The sequence below is a fragment of the Motacilla alba genome, chromosome 1, assembly GCF_015832195.1.
Source record: "Motacilla alba alba isolate MOTALB_02 chromosome 1, Motacilla_alba_V1.0_pri, whole genome shotgun sequence".
In the NCBI taxonomy this organism is placed as follows: domain Eukaryota; kingdom Metazoa; phylum Chordata; class Aves; order Passeriformes; family Motacillidae; genus Motacilla; species Motacilla alba.
The window spans coordinates 35,692,622-35,719,939 of record NC_052016.1 but is presented as its reverse complement, the minus strand read 5'-3'; the positions used below and the strand labels follow the sequence as shown (position 1 = coordinate 35,719,939).

Genomic DNA, 27,318 nt, shown 5'->3' with positions numbered 1-27,318 from the left:
AATGAATGTAAAGAACACAGTCACCATAACTGATGATAATACAAAAGAACACGTAGGAAAGATTTCTTTTTCCTAACATATTATAGGGAGAAAAGGTTTACAGATTTCAGAGAATTCTAGGTGTTTTTATTTCTCAGTGGCTACCAATCCAGTGTTTTTCCATTAACTTCAGAGGATACAGCTCTCAGCAATGCTTTGATACTACCAACAGTTTCAGCATACAAGAGACAGTACAACTCTTCTTCCTGCTCTCTGCCATATCTTCAGCACTTCCAAGTGACTGCCCTGCTAAAGCTTCACTGAACAGACAGATGTATAAAAATGGCCAAAAGACTCTTCCATAGCATGTGTAAAATACAAAATGAAACAGGTAAGAGTAATTGATTCACCTTCTTCAGCCAGTCTTGCTGCTAACCTCTAGGCTCTCAAGAATTTTGAAGACGTGCTTTTTAAACTACATCAAACTACACATCTCAAGTGAAGTTCTTTATGTATGACAGTGTGAAGGGTTTGACTGGGCTCTTTCCTGTGCTGTTTGGCTGCCTGTTCAAACTTCTCCTCTCACTCTTCTTCCCATCAACAGCCTCCCTGGTCTTTCTTCTCCAGCTTGCCTAAATCCCCTTTCCTTGCTCTTTCATTCAAGTAGTACCCTGTAACAACAATCTTCACTTGAAAAACAACAGTATTTGTACATTAATTTCTGCAAATTCATTTACTACTCTGTGTGTCATGCACTCTTTGATCTGTGTTCACTCTTCTTTTAACTGAGAGCTATTTGGGGCAGGGGCTGTCATCTGGTGCGTGCTTGAGTAATGCACAGCACAAAGGCATCGTATTTGAGACAGTATCTGAGCAATGCTGTGGCAAACAATAAGAACAATTATAATTACCCCTCCCACAAGCTACATTAAAATACACAATCACTCAGAAATTGAGAAATGACAGCATCAACCCTGTGATGTGATTTAATTAATTTCCCTCTCTTCTTCTGTGTATGATGATACTGTCTCTAGCTATATCATAGTACACTATTTCTGCAAATGACTTGCTTCATTGAGTATTGTTGATTTTTTAAAAATACTTTTTTTATCCAAAATGGTGTCCAAATCTTTCTTACCATAGGATTTCCTGTCATAATCCTTTCATTGAATAAAAAGTTACTAATTTCCTTCTACTTTTTTTTTTTGTTATTTTTATCAGAGATGTGAATGATTTAAGAGTATTAGTGAAATTATTTTGGTAATTCTGACTTGAAGAGCTGTTACTCGATCTTAAAGATGGGAGATAAAGCACAAATAGAGTAAGCATAAAACATAAATCTTACATGTTAAATTAACAGACGTTCTAATATTTTATACTGTTTCACGTTTTTAGCATGTGGTACATTGGAAGCACAGTAACAAAAAAAAAATAGCTTTTAGCTAGGAGTGCACAGAATTTCCGATATTTTTTCAGGTGAGGAACAAAAAATATTTTAGCGCACTTGATTTTTCACAGCGGAAAGAAACAAAGCCAAGTTTTACAAAATTAATTCAGCTTCTTGAACAATTCTTCCATTTTACATTCTGCTGCTAAAACCCAAACTTCTAATTTCTACGTTAGGCAAAACAAGAAGGTTGTGCATAAAATCTCTCTACACATCCCTAACTGATCCCCAGAAGCCTGTTCACACCACAGAATGTTACATGCTCCTATGTAAAGCACTGTCTCTTGAAGGCTTCATGAAAATAAAAGTTTTGTGGGTTGTAGCCCAGCTACAGAGTTCTTCCTACCTGGAGAAAAAGAATCACAGATTTTCTGTTCTGCTTCTAGGACTTCCTGCATCTTCACTAATTACTTAACTGTGCATGTGCCTAGTCTTTTCTTAAATAATTTTACAGCTATTGTGTGTAGTTATTTCTCCAATTTTGCAAATATCTCTTTTTAAGCATGCAAACCCAAAGTGGACTTTGCAATTTCTGACTGGTACCCCAGTACTAAAATCTTGACTATATGAGCTACAGGACAGCATTAGAAATAGATTTACTTGTCCAACAGAATCTCTAGATCTCTTGCAAAATCACCCTGTCCCACGAGACACATGCTGGTATGAAAGACTTGGTGTAAAACTCTTGCTTTTAAGTCCACAGTCAGTTTGGTGGTATTAAAACCAGCAAATTGCACTGTTGATATTTTGACTGAGTTCTGGTTTATCAGATTTTCCTAATTTGGGCTCTGTAGCAAATTCCTCACATCTCAACAGTCATGAATGTATTCATAATGTGCATTGGGATAATAAGGGTAGGGGGAAAGTGTCTAGGAACAATACATGAGAGAGGTCAGAGGTGTTTTGGCAGCAGTGGAAGATTTCAGAGGACAATAAATACTAGCAGTGAATCCTTCTCCTCCTAACTTGCCTATCTCTCAGGCTGCAAGCTGTCATCTCCTCTGGGATTCTCAAGCCAACCTCTTCCTCATCTCACCTGCCTTACACGTTCACACCACTCTCCCTCTCTGCCTGCACCAACATCCCATGCTTATTCTTCTACCCCTGCCATAGCAGTGGGCTCTTCTTGTGTTAAAGAGCTGCTGTAAACATTGTATTGATTTTTTTTTTGTTCGGGTTAAATAAAGACTTAAAAGTAATAACACAGGCTCAGTTCTGGTTAAAGAAAAAAAATTCCAACTTTAATTCAACCTTTTACTTCAGTTTCAATTTGATTTTAAAACATGCTTTGCTTTAATAGATTCCTATTATCTCTATGATCATCATGTTTTTAGTGTTATGTACAAGTCTGAAAATATTTGTGTCAACAGCACATTTCAACATAAATTATTCAGAATCTATTTCCAGATTACCAGCAGCAGTATTAAGCAGGAAAAAGCACAGCTCGCCATACAAGTAAAGCACAGCTCACCTACTATAACAGGTACTTTTGAAGACCTGCCATTTGATCAGCCCTTAGCCATTTCATATATGTTTGTAAGAATTCTCTGTGATTCTAAGTCAAAGGAATTACAAAAGCCTCAAAAGCATCACCTTTTACTGTTCTATTTATTAACTCAAATTCTAATTACCTTGAAAATGAGCACTAGTGCTTTTTCAGTAGTATTAACTTCATCTTCATTCTTTAGTTTTTTATTGCTGAATTCTACACAGCTTTTTTCTTCATCATTTTGACTCAAACCAATGTTTAACTTACTGATTTATAACCGCATTATAATATTGATACTTATTAGATGCTGAAAGCTTTCTCCCTGGTAAACATACTGGAAAAGATTTTTACTTTGAATTATCTGCAACTGAAAAATTGTCTTAACATTTTCTTATCACATTACATCAATTGTCGTCACAACTTTTTGAAGGCAAGTTTATTTTCCATTTGTCTCCAGCATCCTACTCTTCATGGCATCAGTTTAAGACAGCTCTACCTGCTCCATTTAGTCTCCAAAAGAGAATAGTTCTAGCTGGGAGACAAGGGGTAGGGTAGCTGTCCATCCCTCCCACCGTCGGGGGTATTGTCCAATGCTCCAGCCAGATCATATCTTCAGTCTCACCTTAGTGGAGCAGCAACAGGCTTTTGTCCCATCATTTTTTGGTCTTAGAACTAGAAAATCTCAAAACATTTGATTTTTCAGCTTCTTCTCTGATGTTTCCCACATCGAGCTTTATGTCATTTTTGTCTAGTTGTGTTCTCAAAAAAGGCTGACACATTTTTGCTGAAACACTGAATAAAAACATCAAAGATGAACATCACACATAGAAGTTTTCAGCTCGAATTATGAAAAATATTTATAGTGATGATGCAAATTACGAAAAAAAATTGTGTATACAATTTCTGGGCTCAAGTTAAAGTTCTTAAAAACAAAGTCAATTTTTTACAATTTGTATCAGAGCAGTGCCTGGGAAAGTAAATGAAGCTTACACTCTTATATACTAAGCACTCTTCATATATGGTTTTAAAATATAGAAATTGTCACTAACCAATGGATCAAAGTGAAAATAAATAAACAGTTATGTAAATCTATAGAGGGTTTAACTACTAAACCCAGATTTTAGAGTTGGGAACTTCCCACAATAATATCATCAGTGACAGGGTAGGAGTGGGCTACTGGAAATAATCACTGGTCCAGTGCACGGTGCCACTGGACTGGTAACAAACAAGTGCACTTTCCTGATGGCTGGTTTGTTTTCCCAGAGCCTGCAATAGCAGATTCCCCCAGTCACTGTCCCACACGTCTGCAGACCTGCAGAAGAGCTTGGGTTCACATCACCTGAACACTGGTAACAAGCCTTTTGTGGCTTCCCAGCCTGGACATTGAACTGGGGAGAAATGAACTGGGGAGAAACCAGGCACCTTTTGTAAAGGAGCTGACAGGAGGGGCTGATGTACAACTTCTTCAGGAACTTGTCAAACCTCATTGATAACTTCAGTGTTTCTTGCTTTGGTTTTGTTACCTGACACAATGGAAGAGACAGCACAAAGACTGGATTTGGAGACATGCTGTGTCTGAGGTGCTGGACAAGGAGAGTTGCTTCTGCCTCGGCTTTCGGGCAGAGCAGACTGAGGTCAGAAAGCAGCTTTTCAGGGGTTTCTGCGGGGGCTACTTTAGTTAGACAGGGCAGGGAGAGGCGCGCATTTTCCAGCAGTGGCCACGCTGGAAAATGCGCGAATCTCTCCGTGGAAAAGCTGCCGTGGGCAAGGCCAGGCGGCTGCAAGGATGATGCAGGGATGAAGGAAGCCTCGGATGGGACGCGCTACTGAGACGAGCCTTTCCAAGGAGGAGGCAGGAGCCAATGAAATCGGGAAGCGACTACCTTCACCCCAACAAGGACCTGTGTCGACGCCGACGCCAGCGCCGCCCCTTCCCGGTAACCGCGCCCCACCAGCGGCCGCTCCCGCACGGCGCCTGCGGGACATGCGCGGACCCTGCCAGGCTCCTGCCCCGCGTCCCTTCCCCCCGCCTCTTCCTTCCCGCCTTTGCCATGGCGACACCGAGTGGCCTGATCCGGGCCCTACACCGCGGGACCCTCGGCCAGGTAACCGGCCTGGGGCATCTCCCCCGTCGCTTCCCGGTGTGCCCGGCCTGGCACCAGCCCCGCGCTCCGACCACGGCCGCCCCGGCCGCCATCCCGCCCCGTGCCGCGGGCCGGCTCCGCGCATGCGCAGAGCTGGGGGCGCGGGGCGGGGCCGGGCCGGCTCCTGCCGCCCCTCCGGGAGCCGCGCTCCCCTCCATCATTCCCGCTTCTCCGCCCGTCAGTCCGGCTTCCCGGCTCATCCCTCCCGCTTCCCGGCTGGTTCCCGCTGGCTCCGCTCAGCCGCAGGGCCTTTGACTCCGCGGGGCGCTTGAGGAGCGGGAGGGAGGGAGGCCTGAGCCGGCAGGAGCCGGCGTCGTGAGGGTCGTTGAAGCGCTGAGGTACCGCTGGGGTGTGAGGCTTCAGCGTTGGTCTTTGCTTCTTCCCTTTCGATCTTAAATGCACCTAATGGCTGCGAGCTCCTGTCTTCTGCAGCGGGATGGAAAAACCGAAACCTCATAAGTGTCTGAATGGGTGTATGTCAGCCCCTCCCCTTGCTACTTACACGACCTCAGTGGGGTGTGGTGTTTGAATTCCTTTAATACATTTGGGATTTTCATTGTAACCCATCAGGAGCCTTCCCCCCTCTCATTCCCCTCCATTGTATTGGAAAATTGAAATAAAGGGGCAACTGATTGCTTTGATTGTGTTTTGTAAAATAACCCCAAGCAATCAGCCAAGTCAGGTAGGTATATATTCAGTGTCGACTTTGTAGGCACCCTTCTTCATAGTTTTACATCTATGAATGGCTTGCCTTAGAAATCTAAATTTTTTTGTAGCTTGTAGCCTTGTTTTTAAAATGAGTGGAAGAATCTCATTACAGTAATAAAACATTGCATCATTTTAGAGAATGTTTCCCCTAGGTGGACAGTTGGCTTTTTCATTAAAATCTTGCTTTTGGCATGACATCCAAATCTTGGATGGTATGGTATGTTTCAATAATGGAACACATTATTCAGAATAGTTGCCGGGGTAGATGTGTCTCATGTTACTTGTGAGAAGAAATAGGGTAAGCAGAAGATCAAAGATTCCATTTCATGGTGTAATGTGTATTTTCTGTGATGTTGCAGCGAGTTCTGTTACTCTCAGCCATGGAGTTGACATTTTGAGCACATCAAGCTGTGCACTAATGCACAAAACACTAATGCACTAAACACTAATGCACAAAAAGTGGGTGTATGTGATGGTGAACTGGGTAAACTACACATTGTGGGACTATTTCAGAACCAGGATTCTTAAAATGAAGAAGTCAAGGCATATTTCACTATTTTCTAAAACAGCTAATTACCTTGATTCTGCCCTTTCTATTGAGGAGGTAGAGTGAAAGCAAAAGAAGAAGTACCTGTTATGCCATATGAAGCTTTGATAACTGATATTTCACTTAGCAACTGTGTTCTTCCTATTAGTTGTTAGTGTGAGGCAGAAGTAAGGTTTCTGCTTATATTTTTTGTTTCAGAATTCATTTATGTATAAGACTGTGTTGAATTGCAGCAATATAGAAGAGCTAAAGAGTCTCAATATTGCATCCTCAATAAGCTTGTTGGGTGTTTCCATGTCTTGAGGTGCTTTGATTTAATTTCATTTACTTGTGCCTAAATCTTCTTAGATCTCTTACACTTAAAATTTGAACAGTTACACTGTCCCTGTAATATGCAGCAAAGCAGGTCTGCCAAAGATACCTCAAACCACTCATTATTTTTAGAACTCTAAAGTTCCTTGAAAAATACTGAAAGGGTTTGAATATGCTTATCTTTCCTGATGCACATGGTGATTCTTTTGGCTCTGTTCAGTATCACAACAGATGCCCTCCCCTGCTTTCATTCCTCCAGCAAAGAAATCTCATTTTTCTTGCATAATAAAGAAATCTGCTCTGAGTGAACATGGCTCATGCTGTATTTTAATATTTACTCTGATGTGCATTTCTTTGCCACCTCTGAGTCACCTGTCAGGTCAAGATTACTTACCAGGTGCTTTATGACCTGGTTGCTGTTGCCCTGATGTCTTAAAGGTGTGATAGATCTGAGAATGTACTTCCTTCCTGTTATTCTTTAAATGTTTTCATTAAAAAAATAAAAAAATAAAACCCCCACAAAGTTAGTGTTGGCTCACAGATTCACAGAATATTCTGAGTGGGAAGGGACGCACAAGGATCATCCAGTTCAACTCTTAAGTAAAACCCCATATGGGGATTGAGCCCACAGCCCTGGTATTATCAGCACCGTGCTCTGACCAATTTTGTGTAGCTTCAGATCACCCACCCTCAAGTAACAGCAGTAATTTAAGTTGTTCCTCTGGTGCTAAATTTGCGAGTCCACTGTGCTGTGGGATTTTGTCACTTTTCTCTCTCACTTTAAGTGCCCTCTTATCTGTCTGGGAAGAATTGCACTGGAATTGAAGTGGTACTTAAACTGCATCTTCAAAAGAATTGAGGGGGGAAAATGGCTTCCTTATTTGTGCTGTTCCTGTTGCCAGACTGGACTCGGGGGTGGTTCAGGTACTACGGTTGGCAGTTTGGAACAGATCATGTATTTGCTGCCTGCTGATGAGGAATATTCAAATTTCAAGCTGGAAAAGTTTGCCTTCAAGCTTGAGCAGTGTGTCTACTGGCACCCTTATAGTTTTGATGTTTAAGTGTTCAATAATGTTGTCATAGTCACAGAAGACATAATTTATGTGGTTTCAGCTTTGTTTCAATAGTGTAGTGCACATCACTATTCAGCACAGCTCATCCCTGTGCTGGATTTACCATGCTGTGGAGAAGTTGCTCTGTACATTTTGTTGTACATATTTCTAGCACACAAATTTGTAGGCATAATAAATGTGGTTAAGAAGAAATTAATGTGTTGTTGGAGAGATTAGTTACATTTGGGGTATCTTGACTTTGAAGAGCTTATTTTCAGATTCCCTGATTTACTGTTCTTCAGTGCTTTCTAAGCCAGGGTTATAGAAAAGTTTGTTTCTCTGATGAGACACTCTTAAAAATGGCAACTACAGGGACTCCAGGGAATTACTGATAAAATATGAGAAATCCAACTATGGCATGACCTGTCAGTAGAAAAATTTAATCTAAGGTGAGTCAGTCAGTTGTTGTTGTATGTCCTGATGAAACATGGATTAGGTTTAGTCGTGGCTGCAAAGGGCAGGTAGAAGAATGGCAAAGTCTTGCTTTTAATGGTCTCATGCATCACTAGATAGCTTTCAAGACAATCAGCTGGAAAAACACATTTAGATGTTATTTGCCTTCAAGAAATCAGGAGTCTTTGGCATAATTTTTCTTTTCTAGTATCAACTTAGCTATCATTATTACAATTACTATAAGGATACTCTAATACCTGTATTGCTTTTCTTCCTGAGAATATCTTGTAAAGAAAATAAGAACTTTCCATTTTGCTCCCTTTTCTCCTACCCTAGTCTTCCTCTTTGGTAGGAAAGCCTTGCCTTGCCTCCACACATGATCTATTACAGTGACTGTATTATTGTTGCTGAGCTGTACATTTTGATATCCTACAACCTTCATCTCTTGTCAACTTTCACAGGAGTCATGCGTCAGAAAGGAGATTCTCTGTTAGCTTTATGTGGTATAGAACTTCCAGCCATATTCCCCATAAGAGTTGATGTTTTTTAACACAAAATCCTTTCCTCTTTGGTGCTAGAATTTAGTCTTTTCTTTTTTTTTTTTACTGGCACTCCAAGGTGGATTTGCTGTAATAAAACTCAGGACACTGACTCTAGTGCATGCTGTTCAGGTTATACAAAGAGAAAATTGGTCTGAGTCCCGCTGTTCCAAGGGTGTTGTTTCTACCTTTTGGCAAGTGTTGCACAGAAAATATCTCTGGTGAATGTTTAGTCAGGACCACTGCAAGTACAGGATCTTCAAATCCAAGGAAGCCGATATAGTGGTAATCTTAGCAGCTCATTTAGGAATGTATCTGCTTCTTTACCTGAGTCAATATCTATTAAAAATACCACAGTATTGATCCCTGAATGTAGTTTCTCTGGTTTGCTTTACAGTGACCAACGGTGGTGCTAAAATCAAGAGGCATTTACTGCATCTTCCCCTGCTGTGGCAGCCTAATGAGTCTCAAGGCCAGTTAGAGTAATCTCGCATGCTTTGCTCTTAACAAATCCACATTTGCTGTTCTTTTTCTCTAGTTATCTTCTAGGGAATTGCTAAAGATGGGTTTTGTTCACTGAGTATTGATGCTAAGCAGACTACTTCACAGACTGCTCCTCTTTTCCTGTATTTTTGAAGATGGAAATGCCATTTTCCCTTTTTTGGCTTTCTGATACTTTGCTGGGCCTCTGTGAACCTCAGTGATTCTGGCCAGTATTGTCAGTACTTTAAGAGGAGATCTTCAGATTGTTTGGGTCTGGTGAAATTTGATTTACTTTGTTTGAGGAAGCATTGTTCCTTCTGTGTTCAGGCCACCTGATCACTCTATTGTTACTGTGCTAGTCATGTTAATGACTGGTCATGTTTCATATTTTTTAACAAAGTTGGCTGTGAAAAAGGCAGTTAGGTAAAAAGGGTTGTTTTGGAGAAGACCATTAAAATGCTTTTTCCCAGATTGCAAATAAAATCTTCAAAATTTTTAGCTATGGTTACCATATGGGGCTCCAGAGAAAGGAAGTAACTGAAATTACCATACCCTAATCCTTAAGGATTTCAAAGATTATAGTTAAAACTACAGTGGGAGAGAGAGCTCAGTTTTCAGAATCATTCAGATGTGTTATGAATGAAATGCAAACAATTTAAATGCATCCATGTTCCCATCTTGAATTTGTTGCTGTCACATAGGGGTCACCTTGTTAACCATTAAAGAAATGAGTCCCCAGGTGCATGTAACAAGCTGCACACATACACAGGTTACTGCAGCAGGTCAACTTCAGAGTGCCTGTTCAGACACTTGTGGGCTGAAATTGATGGATGAACAGGCAGATTTTTAAGTGCTTGCTCTGGGTTTATGATATTGACAGTCCCCTGTGTTGCATCTCTTTCTTCTAGAGAGCAGGAAGGTTGGAAGTAGCAAAAGTCTTTTGACTGAGGAAAAAAGGCTGGAAAAGCAAATACCCCGATGTTTCCTGGTGTCCAGTATGGGCTGGTTGAATATATTGTAATATACAGGAGCTTCCGGAAAGATCTAAGTGATTTGAGAATTTCTTTCCAATTAAGGTAGCCTCTATGTGGATTCATTTGTAGAAATTGGTGCCTTTTTCTTAATTTCCTATTTTCCTGAATTTTAACATTTTTACTATTGTTATTGGGCACAGATACTGAAAGTCATTTAGTTACACACAGATCCTTGTCAAATCAACTAGATTTAGCAACATATCCCAGCCTTTGGATTAAACCTCTGGTGTCTTCTATTCAGGTTGGAATGGAAGTTTTTCCTATTTCTAATCAGTCATTTGTTTTTATTCTAATCACTAAATAGCTAAATAAATAAATAGGTAAATAATAGCTAAATAATATAAATATATTTAATCTTCTAGGGAGACTGGCTTATCTTTCAGATAAAGCAGTGGAATAGTTCTTTATGCAAGAATGAAATAATTAGCTTTTGTATAATTTTCAGTATGGAAGGCAGGTTAGTATACAGTGAGAATATACATTTCTTGGATTTTCACTAGATTTGAGACATCTCAGGTTTCCACACAGATTTATTAGACTTCCAGTGGTAGAGAGACTTCTTGTGATCTGCCTTGCTTAGTGCCTTGTTGTCTCTTGTGGATTTTGACCACTGTTGTAGCTGCACACAGATAGCCCCCACTGTAAACAGACAAGAAGAATCTTTGAGGCGTGAACGGGTCCTATTCATTTCATAATGGAGTTCTAACAATAAAATCTGGCAAATATAGATTGTTTTAGCAGGAAACAGCCCTTTATTCTGGCATCTTGTCAGGGCTTGGGTAGAGTCCCTCCATTCTTTCCCCCTTTGGCCCTTGCTTTCAGTCTTGACTAAGCCTGTTTTTTCTCTTGAGGGACTTCTGATTTTATTAACGTGTTTTTGTGCAGGCAGTTTAATGAAAGATGCTACTCTGGCCATCGTGAATGTTGGAGCTTGGTGTGAATTTCTCCAGTGCAAATGCTGAACAAGCATTGTAAGTCAGTCTGCAGCAGATCACCTCTGTCTCTAGACAGCAGACTGGGGTCCCATTTTAATGCTGGCTCATTGGCAGATAGACTTTCCATTTACTAGTACAGCACTAGTACAGCAAGTGCTGTTCTAGACACTTAACAATGGCTTTTTCCATGACACAAGTTGTGGTTTATGCTGCGACTCCAGGGTTAGATGAACGAACATTTTGTGGAATTGACTCAAATTGCAGCAGGATCAGAAGCTGAAGTGAAGAAAAACTCCCAAGTCAGTTAAGTCACCTTAGATAATATATTTTTTGAGTTTTGCTGTGTTTGTAATCAGTGACTTGAAATTGTTTTCCCTTTGATTATTTGAGCCCTTGACTAACAGTATTATTCTTGGAAGCCCCAGCTCAGACAAATCACATAGCAGATTTTATCATTTTCTGCTGTATCAGGCAAATCTGTATATCCATTGGACAGGATTAAGTATATTTTTGCCCCCTGAGATAGATATCCACCTTGAGAGTGCACTGAAGTTCTTGTTGCATGGGAGAGGAAATAGATACATATTTGTATATATGTATATATACGTATGCATATGTATACACACAAAAATAGACTATGAAGTATATATACTTACTTTTTAATTTCCCTCATTCTTGTGCTGAAATGTGATGATTGCTACCAGAAATGTAATGTCTGCTTTTACATTTGGCTTCAAGTTCTTTGAATTATGCTGGGGCATGCATCTGCTCCTTGGAGCTGGCCAAAGCAATAGAGAGGTGAAGTTGACCTAGGTGCTTCAGTGATGTCTGCACAATAACTGAATGAAGAATAAGGGTTGTGTGAAGTTTAAAAATAGGGGTTTCCTCAGTTTTCATGGTGTTGCACGTAGTTCATGTTATAAGCCCTTCAATGCTTCATTTGTATTTAGATTACACTTTCATAACTGTTCAGACTAGGAATTTATTTTGGTTTATGGATTTTATTGTTTATGGATAAGTGGTTTGGAGCTTTACAGTACAGATTAGAAGGTGAATTAAATGCTTCTTATTGGTTTTTCAAAGTGTGGTAAACCCATATAATTCACTTACATAGGTGGGTGTCAATATTTACATTTCTGTGCAAAAAGATCCTGGGGTTGGATAGTGCTATATTTCCATCTTTGAAGTTCAGAGTTTCTGTAAGATTCTTCCAATTCCCAGAAGTATTCAGAAGCTGAAAGGAGATTAAGTTGCATACATTCTCCATCCTGACAGATGGAACATGTATTGTTCTGAATCCCATCATTGTTGTTTCTGATCACATACACTCTGTGACAATTAATTATTGTATATTGGGCTGCACAGTGTTGTCCTCAGAGTCTGGCTGACCTGTTAATCTCATTTGAAGGTTGTTAGACAGCATTAAAAAAGAAAGTGAACTGCAAAAGTCTTCACAACTTCCTAGTCTCACTATCATCTTTTCCTTTTGCCAGGTGCATAGTTCTGACTTTGAAATCTGTGTGTGAGGGCTGTACCTTGGGAAAGATATAGTAGTGTTTCCATGTTAGTAAAAGATTCCAGGCTTCCAGATGATCTCACCTAAGAATCACATAGCAACTATTGCTGTCATTTTCTTTCACACTTGTGGATGCTCCAATATCCCTGTCCTTTGGCAGTGAGATTGCTAAATGGCATGTTTTGTCCTTATCCAACAGTTGGGAGCAGTTCTTTTCAGAGCTTCTGCCTTAATCCTATGTCTCATGGACATTCACTTCTCTGCTCACCAGCATTGCTTTTTACATGAAAAACAGCAAAGAAATATGGGGAGGTACAAACTTTTAACAACAGAACCACGTTATGCTATCCTTCCTAAATATAATCTTTTTATAGCCACATCAAAGTCTCTTTCAAAGGTGGTCTTTGACTTCTTCTTGAATTGGGTTATCCATTTGCAAATATTTTTCTTGAAATCACATACTTGCCAAGATGTGGAAAGACTTTACTTAATAGGCATCCATAGGGTGCTTTCCGTTTGCATGGAAGAACAAAACAGTTTCGAACATTTCAAAGCCTCTTTGTTGCTTATGTAAAGGGAACGAGGGGTCCAGCCCTCTGAATTCCTGACCGAATCTCATTTTGCATCTCTGCTGGCAACAAATTAGCCCATGTAATTTCTGCAGTCGAGTTTGCATTCTGCTCTTCATGCACTTCCACTGGAGTGTTTTGTTGGGTACTTTTTTTACGATATCTACGTTTTAGATCTTTGCAGAGTTAAGCAATGTCAGCACTCTGACTCTTGCTTGTCAAACATTAAGCCAGGTCACAACAGCCAGAGGTGCTGTCACTCCCTCCAGAGGGACGTTTGCACAGTTGACCATGAAACATTGTAAGTCTCCAGTATTCAGAATACTTACCAGTACCCAAAGAAAATGGGGTATTGTACATCTCTGGATTACTAACAGTAAAAACAATTGGCTTTTTTTACACTGATAAATTCCATGGGGTACATCCAAACTGGGAGTTGGTGATTTGCCTGGCTTTCTGTGGGCCAGTTTGAATAATTCAGGTAAGTTAGCAAGGAACATCTCATCTCCTCTTTAGGACAAGCAAAACAGTGAGTGTCACAAACAAAGTAGGGAACTTTTCATTTGATGTTTCTGGGCTCAAGCTGTCTAATAAGCAAGTCACAGCTTGCTGTCATCATTCTCATCTCACTTGGCTACATTCTCTTGACCTGAGCACAAATGAACACTTGTGTTTGTACCCCTCATCCATTGCTCACCTGTTGTTTGTCCTTTCTGTGGAAAGAAGCAAACACCAGCCCAGCCTGGTGATTTCAGGACCAACCTGTGCTGATAACAACAGTATAAATGTAGTCTGTGAGTATTGTCTAGCTCCAGAAAAGGATTTTTAAATTCTCTAGAAGTCCTTTATGCAAAACTTAAATTCATAGAATTCTCTCCAGCATAGACAAGGAGGATCAGCTGTAGCATTTTCTTTGTGCATGTGTGCATCATTAGGGAATTTACTGGGATTTCCACATTCTAAGGCCTCTCAACATCCATCAGGTGGTTTTAAAACTTTTCTATTCACCTGAGATGAATTTCATGCTGTGACCACAAGGTGAAAGTTTTTGAACAGCTGTGTTAATTTTGGCCCCATGTGAAACAAAGCCAACTTTTCCGTGCTACAGGAAATTGCCAAATAAAATAATGGAGAGGAAATGAACTGCTCTTTGAGTTTCTAGGACAATATTCTGAAGAAATGTAGTAATTCCAAACAAAAAGTATTTTTAAAAAAATATCCTTCTAGATGTAAGCTGATATTCTTTGTTTATATCCCATAGGGCAATCTTAGTAGCAAGCTGACTCCTCACTTGAAGAAAATATATAAAAAAATACAATAAAATCTCTTTCAGCTAGAGGTCAGAGAAAGAGCAAGAGCAATCAGATGGTTTTAAGAGATTTGGATACTACTGTGATCAAAACCATAAAACTTCTCTGATTTCTCTGTGAGGGAAGTATTTAGTTGTGGGGGCATTCTTTAGCCTTCTGTTTTGTTTTGCTTCAAGATTGTTAAGGTTTTGGTACTTAGAAGAGTGTAATATATTAAAATCACAGCAACCTTTCATATATTAAATAGTCTATAATTTATAAATATATTACACTTTTCACTGCATTTTGACAGTTCCACGTGTATCTTGTAGCAAAATAAATGCTAATTGTTCACTTGTTGCTATTACATTTATTTTGTTGAACAATGTATATTTCTAAATGTGGGCGTGTACCAGTTTATAGGTGTTAAATATTAACTTGTGTTTCCCATCTTTCAACAGCCTGGAATGGTTTTTCAGAGCCTGTCAGTGTTCAGCTGCTATCAGCGAAAAGGCCTCAATTCTTGCATTTTTATTGAATGCAGTTAGAAGGACTTGGATCTTGAAATGCCATGAGATCTAATCTATCTAAATAGAATTCTGATTCCTTTTCCATCCTCTTTGGTCATCTCACTGTGACTTTAATCATGCCTATGTAACGTTATGGGCTCAGAGGACTAGAACAGACCCTGTTTGGGGTGATCTGGTGTTTCCCCTGGCCCAAAATAAAAATTAGGATCCTATACATCTCTATCAACATACAACATCTTTATTTATTTATTTATTTATTAATAATAAAAACTCTCTAAGCACTCATCTGAAATGCTTTGTTTTTCTTACTCTTGGAAACTTTACATTTGGTCTGAATCTTTCTTACTTCATCTTAAGCTCATTGTTTAGCACATTTTACTTTCACAGTCTTCCTTCCACTGGACTAAAAACACTTTGGACTTTCCTATGTAGTCTTTTTTATTGAGGTCATTCATTGGACTTGGTTGAACTTCTGTAGCCTCTTTCTACCACTCTTTTGAAATACAGGACCTAAAACTATCCAACTTCTGTAGCTTGAGGCCATCCTCATCCTGAGTAAAATGAGCAAATTTTTTTCTGTCTCCTGGATTTTCATCCTATTCATATATTCCTGTGCAGTTTTTGGTGTAGTTTATAAATGTGGTAGTTTTGCAGCTGCGTGATGTTGATTCATGCTCACCTTTTAAAATATTACAAATCTCAGACCCTGTTCTGTAATTGTTGCCTGGACAGCTGTTCTTCTTCCTGTGTTTGTGTGGTTGAGTAGACTTTTTTGTATAAATCTGTGTACTTTTATCTGGTAAATAGCATTCTGTTTTTTCAAACCATTTCTTTGCTTTGTCAAGATTATTTTGAGCCCTTATCATCCTTCTAACTTTGTTTTGTCTGCAGATTTAATGAATACTCAATTTCGTCATCTAGATCTTGTATTTTGAGATAATAAAATATCAAATAATACTGGACCCAGCACAAACCCCTGAAAACTGTATTTGATATATCTTTCCCCAACTACTGTAAGCCATCAATAAGTGCTGGTTTTGGATTTTTTTTTTTCTCTCCAGTTTCACTCTCAGTGTATAATATTGTATTCGAGGTGCTATTTCTCTATCTTGTTGGAAACTGATAGTATTGTAATTTAATGAAAAGTAGGATATAACCTTTAGTATTTCATTTCCATTGTAGCATCTCTTGTGCTATGGGAGGCTATCAGTGGTTTTGGGAGGCACCAGTTCTTGAGAAATACTGCTGTCTTCTGTTATTTCTGTAATTTCTTCGCAGTTCATTATTTGTTCCTGTATCTTTCCAGGAACTGAAGTTGAGCTGACTGATACAGAGTAACTCCATGGGTTGTAGAGTGGAACATGAGGTTCTCTGTGAGCTCCCTGGCCCGGAGCTTCCATGCCAGTGTGTTTTGTGGGGCTGCATATGGATCAGAAAGTAGCCAGACCTGATGGGTGCTTTGGGCAGCTGTTTCCAGGAAGCACCTGTGCCTGAAAACTTTAGTTGTTGCTGGTTCAACCACATTGTTCAGTGAACAGTCACCCACTTTTTATATAGATTTGTATCGTAGGGGTGTTCTTCACAGTGTAACAAAGGTTGTCCTGCTTCTCCCTCTCCTTTTCCCTGGTGCCATCTCTTCCAAGCAATGCCTGCAGTACTAGAACTGTCAAATTCTCAGCTTTTGAGCATTGAGTGCATCATCTGGTGGTTTTGGAAGCAGCATGTGCCAATCTGACCTTACCTTCCTTGCCTGTCTGGCCAGAATGTTCCTGCTGATAGTTCAGGCTTAGCTCCTGCTGCAGCTTCCTGTCAGTGAGACACTAATTACCTTCCTTACGTTGTAATTGTTAAAAAATATCGTTATAAATTCCTTTAGCCTTTCACCTACCCTTGGTGAAATGGACTCATAAGACCTGCAGTTAATTTTTATGGTTAGATAGTTTGACTGGAGAAACTTCATTGCCCCAGCTTTAAAAAGGCAAGTAAATGGTTTGAGAATTGTTAATCAGGGTTAAGGTTGCATCAGGCAGCATCTGAGGCCATTAATTGCAGTTCTGTGCACACCTTTGAAACCCAGGAGGTGCAGAAGTGGTGCATGTTTCAGTGTGCATGGGAGCCGCTCTGTGGCTGGGTTATGGCTCAGCTTTGAACGGGAGCTCTAACATGCTGTCCTTCAGGTTGATGCGGAGAACTGTAAGGAGCGCAGCAGGAAAAATAAAACCCACCAGGCCATTTCCTTGCTAAGGAAGGCATTGTGGTTTAGGGTAAGATTGGTGGCCACTGTTGGCTGCATGCAGACCCAGTGCTTGGTTCCTTCACCAGCTCTGCGCAAACGTTAGCACAGGTTCTTGTCCCCGGCCTCAGCAGAGAACTGGAGCCAAAGGTTGTATCCCCTGTTCCACTCCACACGGCAGGGGAGGGTCCATGGCTGCCGCAGGTCCGGGGGAACCTTGTGGTGTGTGGCAGCCTGGCTGTAGATAATGCTCGGGTCTGTCAGTGCAGCTGTCATTAGCACCCCGAGTGGCACGTGGGGCTCATAAAGCAAATGAGAGAATCCACTTGCGGGATGCAGCGAGCCACATGAAAGGAGCCATTTGCTGAGTCATCTATAGCAAGGCAGCGTGAGAGGGCAGCCTAACCCAGCCGCAGCTGCATTGAGTTCTTTTGCTAGCCCTAGAGGGCAGAGTTAAATTTATAGGGTGGGGTTAGTATGTGCTGTAAATGTTCCTCCTTCAAATGTGTTTTTCATTTGAAATATAAATATTAAAGTCCTACCGAAGTTTGAGTGCATTTGACATTCAAGAAAGGAATACTAGGCAGTTCTGTTTAAATCTTAATTTAGTTCAGTTTCTGGGCAATGGGTTAATCTTTACTCAGAAGCTATTTATCTGAAAACTTGCTCTGGTATAAATATGTTTCTTTCTAATTTAATGTTAGATCTTTAGTCTCTCATTTTAAGAATTAAGCATGTTGAAATAGCATTTGTACCAGATGAATTTGACATACTGAATTATCAGATCAAAATAAACATGTTTAAAAGTTTCTACAGCAAGTTTGCAGAGAAGTAATTGCATTAAAAACAATAAAGGAAACAAAGTATGCAGTACGTACACTGCTCCTAAGTTTCCCTTTTCCTTCCTTTTTTTTTTTTCTTTCTGTAACAACATTAATACTTAAATTGTCCCAATTAGGCTTTAAAATTTATGCTTTAGCTTGTAAAATGTGACTCGTCTGGCTTCCCTTCATTTTGCTGCTTAATAACTGTCTCAAGACAGGTTTTGCTAAGCCAGTGTTAACAGATGAGCATATTATTTTAGCAGCCAGAGCTTTGAAGTTGCAAAGTATTAATAAGGGAAATAAAAAAATTGTAGACAGATGCAAAAGATGCAGTAGTTGGTGACTTTTGTCAGCCAAAGAATTTCTTTTGTCTCTGAGGCTGGAGCAAGGTTTTGGTTGTGTTGTTTTGGTTTTATTTTTCTTCCCTTTTTGATCCCTGTTGAGAGGATCTTCATGTAAGAAATTTCAAATTTTCCAGTTTTTGTGTTTTATGCATGTCTGTGTTTGCTTATCCTGCTCTTTCTTCCCTTTGACTTCCACATTTTCTTTTTGTCTGGCAAATTTGAACTTGCTTCAGCTTGGGACAGCTGGGCCAAAATGAATCCCCACGAATAAAATTATAACAAGAAGAGCAAAGTCTGTGAATGATCCTTTGCTGTTTCCTGAGTCATTCCAGTGTCATTAATCAGCACTGGTGCTGTGGAGCCTTGTGGTGTGTTATGTCGCCAGCACAGCAGCTTCTCCGTCCCTTTCCCCCACCCCCTGCATGCCTACACAGTGGGGAAAACTAGAGAGGGAAGCCATCAATCTTCCCTGTCCTACATGTCAGCAGTGATTCTCCTGTCGACTTCCTGCTCTCTCTGTCGTGCCACCACCTGTGTTTAGAATTAGCTCTGATGCTGTGGATCTCACTTGGCTCTTCACCTGTTCTGCCCCTGGTAAATGGCTGTTCAAATAAAGCAGAGCTGCTAAATGCTGTAGCATGCGAATGGTAACCATCGCTGTGGCTTGAGGGGTGATTTCTGTTGCAGCTGCTCTTGTAATACTGTCATAATTTTCTGTGACATTGTGGGGTTTGGGTCAAAAATCTCTTGCTTTTGTTTCAGCCCAGGGTGAGTTTGTGAGTCAGTCTTTTTATTATTTATAAATTAAAATATTTATAAGATATGTTATAGATGGAGGCATAAGCCTATCTTTCATCCATTAGGCTGCTGGGATAAAGTCATTAACAAAGTCCAAAGAAACTAGTTAGTCAAAAGCTTTGTCCTTACCTTCATTCACTCCAAGGATATAATTAGAAAAAGCCTCCTTTGAATTTGATTTTGAAGATGTGTCTGTTTCCCCCATGACTGGGTAGATTGAGAAGCTGACAGGCACCGCATCTATACTTCTAGGACAGGATTAATGTGATCATTTAATGGTTTGTTGTGTTAAACAATAGGTCTTAACTGGACTCCAACCAGCCACATTTTTATGTATGCTTTTATGTAATTTTATAACATGCCTATGCCAAAATAAAAGGAGAAAACAATCCTGAGAATTGTTTGTTTACTGGCAGCTTTCTCCTACCTCCTTGAATGGGCGCTACATTTCTCTGGTTTTAAAACCCAAAAGAGACTAAAGCATAGGCATAAGGTTGCCTTATAATTGTAGCTTGTCTGCTGTCATTTCAAGTGTGTGATGGCAATATTTACATGGAGTTGTAAAGCAGAGAGATTCTGAAAACCTAAGTTTTGTGAATGCTTTCACTTGATTTTATTTCTGTAACTCTTTGTGAAGGGGGAACTGTTTTATGACTGATTTTACTACATATTTGAGATGCAGTTTTTTCTTGACTGTACCAGGCAAATATGTGTATCCAATAGGTAAATAAATTCTTGTGTTCAGCAGTGACAGAATTCATAAAGCTAAACATGAAATATATAGCCAGGATACCAAGAATTGTCTGTAACATGGGATGCTTGGATCTGCATGGATCTTTTCCTTTATCAGCTTTGGTGTGTCTTTCAGTTCTGGCGTATCTATCTCATGAGAGGGAATGATTGTGGTTTTGACTGCTGAATTGAGTCCTTGACAGTTGTAGCTTGCCTTCCATACAGAGAAAAGCTCTGCTTTGGTCCAAGGGAGCAGAATTGGATTTTTGGGAGCTGTAATCTTTCCTATTTTGCATTGAAGATGGATATGGCCATGCTACAGGATGGCAGGACCACACTTTAGCCATCCTATTCTGAGATAAGGATGTAATGCTTATTCCTGATTACTTGAGAGCATTTGGATGTTGATATTTTTTCAGTATAAGGAGTGGCAGTTGTTGATCTCATGACAAAAAGGAGGTTAGGTGAGAGAACACCTGAATCTTAATGGGTTTGGGGCCAAGCTTCATTCGGTAATGCAGCTGAGAAATGCACTGTGGTGTTTAGCATTGCCCTGCAGAGGTCTTTTAGAGCGAAAACAAATAGTAGGTGCTAAGTCATCTGTCAGATGCAGCATTCTTAGCAGGCATGGGGATTAGCGTGCAGCACTACTGGTGTAGGTGCACACACCACACAGAGTTAAACATACGAACAGCAGGCTCACACTGTGCTTACTACAGATGTCTGAATGAGTGAGTGCCTGTGGGCTGGAGCTGCATGTCTTGTGGCTTTCACTCTGCTCCATTGGGAAGTCTTCACTCCTTTTGTTTTTATCCTTTTCCAGCTCCAGTACTTTGGAGCCCACAGCTCCCATCCCCTGACCTAACAGCTCCATTGAAGTGCATTCCAGCCCCATGATTTCATGGTACCAGGCAGAAGTCCCCTGCCACGCTGCTATGCTGCCCGCTGCTTCTCACGGAGTGAACAAACAGGGAACATAAACTCTCTCCAAAGGAGCAATGTTCTTTGTATATTTTTAGTGCAAGAAATCCAAGATTCATTTGAGGGTGTTTTGTGTGGGCTTTTTTTAATATAGACTTCTGCTAACACAATGGAATATTTCATGCCACCCTGTAACTTCTCGTGCTTTATGTTGTTAAATGGAATCAAAGGAGTTAAAGATGAAAGACTTCTAGTCAACTGGTTCCTCAGCTGGGAGCCAGCATGGGTTTGTTCTTTGTAATGGATTTGCTAATGCTTTACTCAGGTTCAGCCTAGCTCAGTTTTCATTATTGGATTTACTTATTTCTGTGAATTCTCTACTTCAGGTTAAGTAATTGCTGAGCTTAGGCTGAATATAATACTGCTACTGTTTGCTTCTAATGTTTCACTTGCTATTTATTGCCCTTATACTGAACAAACCTTTTCTATTTGTTTACCATTTGAACATACATAGCACCATTAAAGATGTCATGCTTGCCTTCACATTTATTCTCTTTAATGGATAGAGAACTTTATTCTTTCTTTATATGAAACTGTGTCCATTTGACATTGTACATTGTGTGTTTTCTTTTCAACATGTAGTGTGTCACTAGATGCTTACTTAATGTAGTATTACAACAAACCTACCTTTCATTAGCTCATTGTTAGCCTTTGAATATTTGGAGTTAGTACAGTATTTGAACATACAGTTTATGCTGAGACACTGATGTCTTGTATTTTCTTTGGTGAAAGACATTCTCAGACTGCCTGTTTAAATGTCACTATTGCATTTTTATGTATTGAGTGTGTTATACTCCTATTAAGGGACACAATTTTGCCAATACATCCAATATGTTCATAATAACATTATCTACAGACTGGACAGTGATCCGAGAAGTTGAAAAGGCAGATAATGAACCTGTTATGGGAAACATTCGAAGCAAGGACTGCAGCTGCAAGAGAACTGAGTCTGCCTGACTTGGGAACCAACAAAATTTCTAGACAGAACAACTGTTCTCCGCAGGCTCAGGGTGTTGGCTCTTCTTGGGTCAAGGTGTTGGCACATGAGCTTATCTGTGCTGACTGCACAGAAATTCCTGTGCCCTGGTATAACACACAGTTAGCCCAGGGAGTAGAGCTGCTCCTGCACTGAAGTAGCACCAGCTTCAAGTCCCAGGGAAAAGAAGCAGTAACATCAGGAAACATGTCAGGTAATGCTGTCTTTTTCTAGACTGAAGTTGGAAGATGTGCAAGTTTCTGCACTATGCTTTAACTTGGTCATCCTAAGATGCTTTACTTGATGTGGGTCCATAGTGGATTTCTGGCACATGATAACATTTCTTAGCTTTTATAACCTTGCAGGTAGAAAAGATATTTTATATGAAGTGACTGGAGGCAAAGCAGTAATAGCTTAATTAGTAATAATAGTAATAATCTTAACATGGCATTCTCTGTGCCTTCTTACAGTAAGAGCTGTATATCAAGAGCTGTATGTAAGAGCTCTTTGGGGAAGCAAGGGGTGTAAAGCACAAGTAGAGGAAGAAAAGAATACAGGAGGGATGAAATTGTCTGATAAGAAAATAGAGAGTAGGGCTGTAAGAATTATGGTCTGTGAAGAAGAGCGTTGTTGAACAAGCATATAAATAGGCACCAGAAAGCAAACAGTACTGTGGGGAGAAATAATTGTGGGAAGGAGCATCAGGATTTGAACTTAGTGAGCAGAGATATGGACATGAAAAAGGTTATGTGCTCTGACAAACAACCAGCTGTTCTGGGATCCCAGTAGGGGTAGAACACCATGTTACTGGTCAACTATTTCCTCCCTGACTTCTTATTGTCTTAGTTAAGAAATATAGGAAGCAAAAAACAAATGTTATGCCTGTGAAGTACCTGTTGCATTGCCTAGCAGCTGCTCTGGGCCTGTAGTAATAGAAGTACAGCTCTGAAGTCTGGTGAATCACAAGTTTGTATAAGGCTTCATCTCATTTATACACACTGAAATGTTGAATGCCTCCTTCTGTAAGAGAGCACCTGGCCCTTCTCAGTGTTAACAGGAAGCTGGCTGCAGTCCTGGGCCAGGTAGTAGCTTAGTGGGAGGTGAGTGGATTCTGTGAGGAGTGAGAAGTGCTGTGATGTAGATTCCTAGGAAAACAAGGAATCAAATGCCAAGTGAGATATTGAGTATCGTAACTCCATTTTTGTGTAATGAAGAAAAGAGACATATGGGTGGTCGAGGACTGGAACACAAGGACTGGAAGCTGCAATTACTTTTGGGGAAAGTGATGTGCTTTTCATTGCTTCAAGTGACTACCTTGAAGCTCCTGTGCTGGAGGTTGTCCAAGAACACTTAGAAACTGACTCAAGAATATACTAGAAGTCTAGAAGATATCTGGGATGGGGTGAAGGGGTTGCTATCAAGACTTAAATGTGTAGGCATTTATGTGAGCAGGAGAAATTAGCATAGCAGCTAGCCCAAAGCTGCTCTTGGTATGTCAGCACAAACACTTAAACGTTGGGTAAGCAAATAGTTTTGATCTAAAAAACAAGCTTACTTCAGAAGAAAACAGAATTTTTCAGCAAATTTAGAAAGAAATAGTCTAGGCTTTTCTGAGCTATAGATCATGCTTAAAAGTAAAAAAGTCATATTCCACTTGGAAATACGTTCTCATTAATTTTTCTAAAGTCTGAGTCAAAATTAAGTAAATTTGAAGTCCTTTTTTTAATAGTTAAAAGTAATGGTACTTGGCCTTGACTTTTAGTGCCATTTTGCGTGGTTTAATAGTTGTATGACTTTTTTTCTCCCACACATTTGTAAGAGACAGAAAAGAAAACAGACTACATCAGTAAATAAATTCTTCCTGCTAAGTTATAGATGTTGCTCATAAAATCTAGCAGGAAAAAAAAAATTGTGCAGCCACAGGCACAATGAAGTTGATGATCCTGCCACACAACTGAGTCTGAGGATTTGTATTTGTTGTGGTGGGGGGGACCCTCATTTATAAGTTGAGCGGTCTTGCATGCTCTTGCAACTTGGCATGTAACAAGCATTTTCACATAAAACATTGCTGAGCTACTTCTGAATATGGTGGAATTCTTTGGGAAGGTCAGGGAGGTAATTGATCATATGCTGACAGCTCAGAGCTCTGAGAAAATGGTCAGATGGAGGGCTGGGATGCAGGAAAACAAACTAAGATGGTAACTGTCACTTAGCCAAGCTATACATGTTTCAATCTTTTTAATCTTTACTCACAACCTCAGCTTCTTTGTCTTTTTTTGTTTTTGCTGTTTCTCTGTGAACTCTTTTCCGATGTTGGTCCTGATGCACAGACAGTATTCCAGGTGCGATCTTGAGCTATAGCTGTATTTCTTTGTAGAGCTGTTTTAGAAATTCTATTGCTGCCAAAATAGGGAGTTTCAGAACTTTGATGATCTCTTTCATTATTCTTTGACCTTTGGGTCAAGAACTAGGTTTCTTTCAGGAACTGCTCAAAATGTTCTTTGCAGCTAGAAAAATAAGACTTCAATGTTCATGGGACTTAAGATGGCAATCTACTGGGACATTGCATGAGCTTACAACAAAAATGTTTGAATTTCTCTGCTCTGTGACCCTAAGTTTCTATATCAGGGTGGATATAGAAACTAAAGAGAAACATGCAGCTTTGGTGCAAAAGAAATGAAAGGATCTACTACTTGGTTTCTGAGACCAGCTTTTCACCAATCTTGTTTACAGCTGTATTTTTTTTGCATATGCAGTCTGACAGATTAAAATTATGGTAGTTGTTAATCTCTCTGCTGTAAGATAGAGTATTTAACTGACTTACTGCTATTATTGGTTCTGAGGTCATTTATGTATTAATAGACTAACAGGTGGAGAGAAGAGACAGGCATAAATGAGGCTTTTTAAATTACTTTAAAATATAAACGAATATGTAAAAAAAAAAAAAAAAAAAAAAAGAAGTGCGTGTTAATCTTGCCAATGCTTTGTCATAGAATATGGTTGTGGATCGGATTTTCTCTGGTATCCAGCCAACTGGGACCCCTCATCTGGGTAACTACCTTGGAGCCATTCAGAACTGGGTGAATCTGCAGGAAAAGTGCAGCTCTGTGCTCTATAGCATTATGGACATGCACTCTCTCACCATGCCCAAGGAGCCAGCTGTCCTGCGCCAGAACATCCTGGACACCACTGCTGCCATCCTTGCCTGTGGGATTGACCCCAAGAAGTGTCTCCTGTTCCGGCAGTCACTGGTGAGTGCTCCTGTTGTGTTGGATTTGTTTGTGATTAGGTGGCTTTCCACACATCTTAATGAATGAGTGTAGCGTTGCTGCACTCCTTTATCGTGTTTGTGTTGGCAGTCCTAGAAAATGTTAGCAGTGTGGGATTTTAAACTTATCCCTTGCTGCAGTTTTGAAATTTTGAATGCAGCAACCATGACTGAGAAGCCCATTTAGGGATAAGTACACGGTAAATTTCTGAAGCAGAGCTAGGAGTTTGTACAGGTTATGAGTAATATACTTCAAAGACCTCTTAGAAGACCACTAATTTGTCTCTGCATCACTTTAGTCACAAAAAGTTAACTCATAATGCAAAAACGTGGCCTGTGCAACCATAAAGATAAGGAAAACATGTTTCTATGCTTTTGTATCAGCTCTTGCCACTTATTCTGCCAGCTGCACAGTAATCACAAAGTAACAGTTGATTAACATGTTAAGTTTTGTATCAGTTCCACCATGATCATCGGGAGGTTACATCTTCTCTAGGACTTACTTTCCCTTCTTTGCTATAACCTCCTTTTCATGCGGTTGCTTTTCCATCTGATCTGGTAATTCATATATGTAAACCATGTGCTTCTCTTGACTACCCCAAGGGGTACTGGGCTTACCTTCCCGCTTGGCATGTTATATTTTCCTGGAACACAGCTTAGTTTCTTGCTCAATGAACTTTCTGTTATTGACTCTAAACTGGCAAACTTCTATAATTTCCACAGACACAGGTGTGTCATCTGCTCTTGTGAAGACACCCATAAGTGGGTGTCCACCATGCAACAGAACTGCAAAGGTGCACACAGGATCTGAATTTTATCAGTGCAAGCTGAAATGGTATTGTATTCTCCCTTTCAACATGATTCTTTACAGGCAGAATTTCCTGGGGTTGTTAAACTGCAAATGGCAATCATAGCTCTATATCCCTGGTGAATAATGAATTGATGAAGACAGATACACTTACTGCTACACTTTTCCTTTGTATTAAAAAAACAGTCTAAATAGATTAGCTCAGAATTCTAGGGGAAACACATTTAAATAAATTCACCACATTTTTTTCAAATCTGTTTATAGTTTTAAATATGTTACCAGCTTGGGTTTTAATTTTCCTGTACTCTGACTTGTCAGCCTCAAAATGATGAAGTCATTAGCTGGAATAATCTCAAGGTGAGTTACAAGCCAATGATGCAGTAAAAACCAGTCTAGAGAGGTTTTTTCCTTGTTTTCAAGCAACTGAACAATTAAATTAGTTACAACACAGGATCAGTGACTAGATACACAGAGAGGACTCTTCAGCATGAAGGATAAATGCTTTGCGGGTTGTGGTTAGAGAAGAATAAAGTGAAGGTTTATAAAACTGCAAGTGATACAGAGAAATTGTTTTATCCACTGAAGAATGCGAACTGACAAATATCAAAACAAGTTAACACCTGAAAGATTCCACACAAGCATAACAATGCTGCATTTCACAAAATCCACGATTGGGCTGCAAAACCCCATGACACGGGATATAGTGCATGCTGAAATTTATATGAATTCAGAAAGGGACTCGATAAATTAATCTGAAAAATTGCTTTGGGACTGTTGCGTATCTGAGCAGCCACCTCTACAGGAAGTGCTGAAACCACAGATGGGAGAGTATCCATGCTTTTCTGTGCTTACATTATTTTTTTTCCTTGGTTGCTGTCAGAGATGGATATTTGATCTGGTCCAGTGTTGCTTTTCTTATGTTTCTACTAGTCTAAAAGCTAAATTAGTGCTGTGCCAGGTCTTACTAAAGCTAACACTCGGGCTTCCCTTGAAGCCAGCAGATTATCAGTGAGAATCTTGTATTGCACTCAGCCACAGAAAGTATGTTGTATCTTTCAAAATAGAATAATTTAGAGATTGACTCTTTGAACCCCCAAAGAGAAAGTGTCAGACTCAGGAAATGATGGCTCTTTGTGCAGTGCTTCTACAGTACCAATACAGTCAAAAACCAATGAAAACCTAAAATGGCTAAACTTGAACATGTTCAGCTTTATCATGCGAAAGTTTCCGCCAAATATGATTCTGATTTTCCTTATGGTGGTTAGATTGGCCTCAGTTAAATAGACTTTAATTTGCCTTTTTACTTAATTTTTCTGTCCTTATCTGTC

General features: G+C 39.8%; 1 protein-coding gene across 5 annotated transcripts in view; it reads left to right on the top strand.

Moving 5' to 3' along the window:
• Positions 1-4,670: 4,670 nt before the first annotated feature.
• The window catches only part of WARS2 (tryptophanyl tRNA synthetase 2, mitochondrial), a 44,560-nt gene continuing 21,912 nt past the window's right edge, over positions 4,671-27,318 (top strand). For 4 of the 5 annotated variants that reach the window (XR_005257945.1, XR_005257944.1, XR_005257942.1 and 1 more), the window contains exons 1-2: positions 4,671-5,020; positions 24,908-25,165. Coding sequence is in view for 2 of the 5 variants with exons in the window: in XM_038145408.1 (XP_038001336.1) it covers positions 4,778-5,020; positions 24,908-25,165 (501 nt within the window). In the remaining 3 variants the exon portion in view is untranslated. Of the gene's footprint in view, positions 5,021-9,071; positions 9,153-24,907; positions 25,166-27,318 lie in introns of those variants that run through there. The other variant, XM_038145429.1, reaches the window with a different exon arrangement.